This window comes from Egretta garzetta, unplaced genomic scaffold (genome assembly GCF_000687185.1).
Source record: "Egretta garzetta isolate BGI_Z169 unplaced genomic scaffold, ASM68718v1 scaffold105, whole genome shotgun sequence".
In the NCBI taxonomy this organism is placed as follows: Eukaryota; Metazoa; Chordata; class Aves; order Pelecaniformes; family Ardeidae; genus Egretta; species Egretta garzetta.
This window is the reverse complement of record NW_009259598.1, coordinates 2,167,029-2,168,144: the sequence shown is the minus strand read 5'-3', so window position 1 is coordinate 2,168,144 and position 1,116 is coordinate 2,167,029. Positions and strand designations below refer to the sequence as shown.

Sequence of the window (1,116 nt, the reverse complement as noted above, 5' to 3'; positions counted from 1 at the left end):
GCCAGCACGGTAACCGGCCCCCGGCCCGCCAGCCCCGAGCAGCCAGGACTGTCTCCCCCACCCGCCGCGATGCATTTTCTCCCTTCCTGTAAAAAAAAAAAAAAGAAGGGAAATCCCCTTGGCTAGCTGGGGTCCCAGATGAGCCAAAGTCCCTCACTGGGGACAAAGCAAATTAACCCTTGCGGTGCCGAGCTGGCACACGTGCCTGGAGCCATCCCCGCTCCTGCTTCTGCCTCTGGCTCCCCGGCGCTGCCGTTGGCACCAGGCGGTCCCACGGGCACAGCCTGGCTGGGGCACGGCAGAGCTGGTTCCCCCTGCTGCTGGCCCCTCTGAGGCTCGAGGATGGTTGCGTTGGCATGAAGCGTCACCAGAGCGGCTCGATGAAGGAGAAGCGGCGCAGCCTGCAGCTCCCCGGCAGCCAGCAGCCCGACGTCCCCGGCACAAAGGCAACCACCTCCTACAAAGTGGTGAGTCCCTGCACCGGCTGCGGGGCTGGGGCAAACCGACCTTTGTTTTGCAGAGTGCCCGAGGTCCCTGATGGCACAGAGGGGACATTAGGGGCTGGAGAAGGGGCTGGGTGCTGGGGCAGGGGACAACGTGCCATCCGGGGGGGGCCTCAGTGGGGCTGGGGTCCCTCGCAGGTACGCCGGCACCGCAGCATCCATGAGGTGGACATCTCTGACCTGGAGGCAGCGCTGCGCTCCGATGACCCTGGCAAGGTCTATGAGACGCCCCAGGAGGAGATCGCCCGGCTGCGCAAGATGGAGCTGGAGCCACAGCACTACGACGTGGACATCAACAAGGAGGTGAGGATGGGGTGTCCTGGGAGAGCTGGCAGCCTGGGTGCTGGCATCCCTCCCTCCGCACCCTGCACCGGGGTTTGATCCGTCCTCCTGCATCGGTCACGATCCTGGAGCTGCTGGCCATAGAATCATAGAATGTTTTGGGTTGGAAGGGACCCCTAGAGGTCACCCAGCCCAACCCCCTGCAGGAGCAGGGACACCTTGAACCACATCAGGTTGCTCACAGCCCCGGCCAACCTGACCTGGAATGTTCCCAGGGATGGGGCCTCCACCCCCTCTCTGGGCAACCCCTGCCAGGGTTTCACCACCCTCA

General features: G+C 64.5%; 1 protein-coding gene across 1 annotated transcript in view; it reads left to right on the top strand.

Moving 5' to 3' along the window:
* Positions 1 to 1,116, top strand: part of PLEKHA6 (pleckstrin homology domain containing A6) — a 54,995-nt gene that overhangs the window by 51,035 nt on the left and 2,844 nt on the right. The window contains exons 15-16 of the mRNA XM_035893747.1: positions 342 to 467; positions 642 to 806. Coding sequence (XP_035749640.1) covers positions 342 to 467; positions 642 to 806 — 291 coding nt within the window. The remainder of the gene's footprint in view (positions 1 to 341; positions 468 to 641; positions 807 to 1,116) is intronic.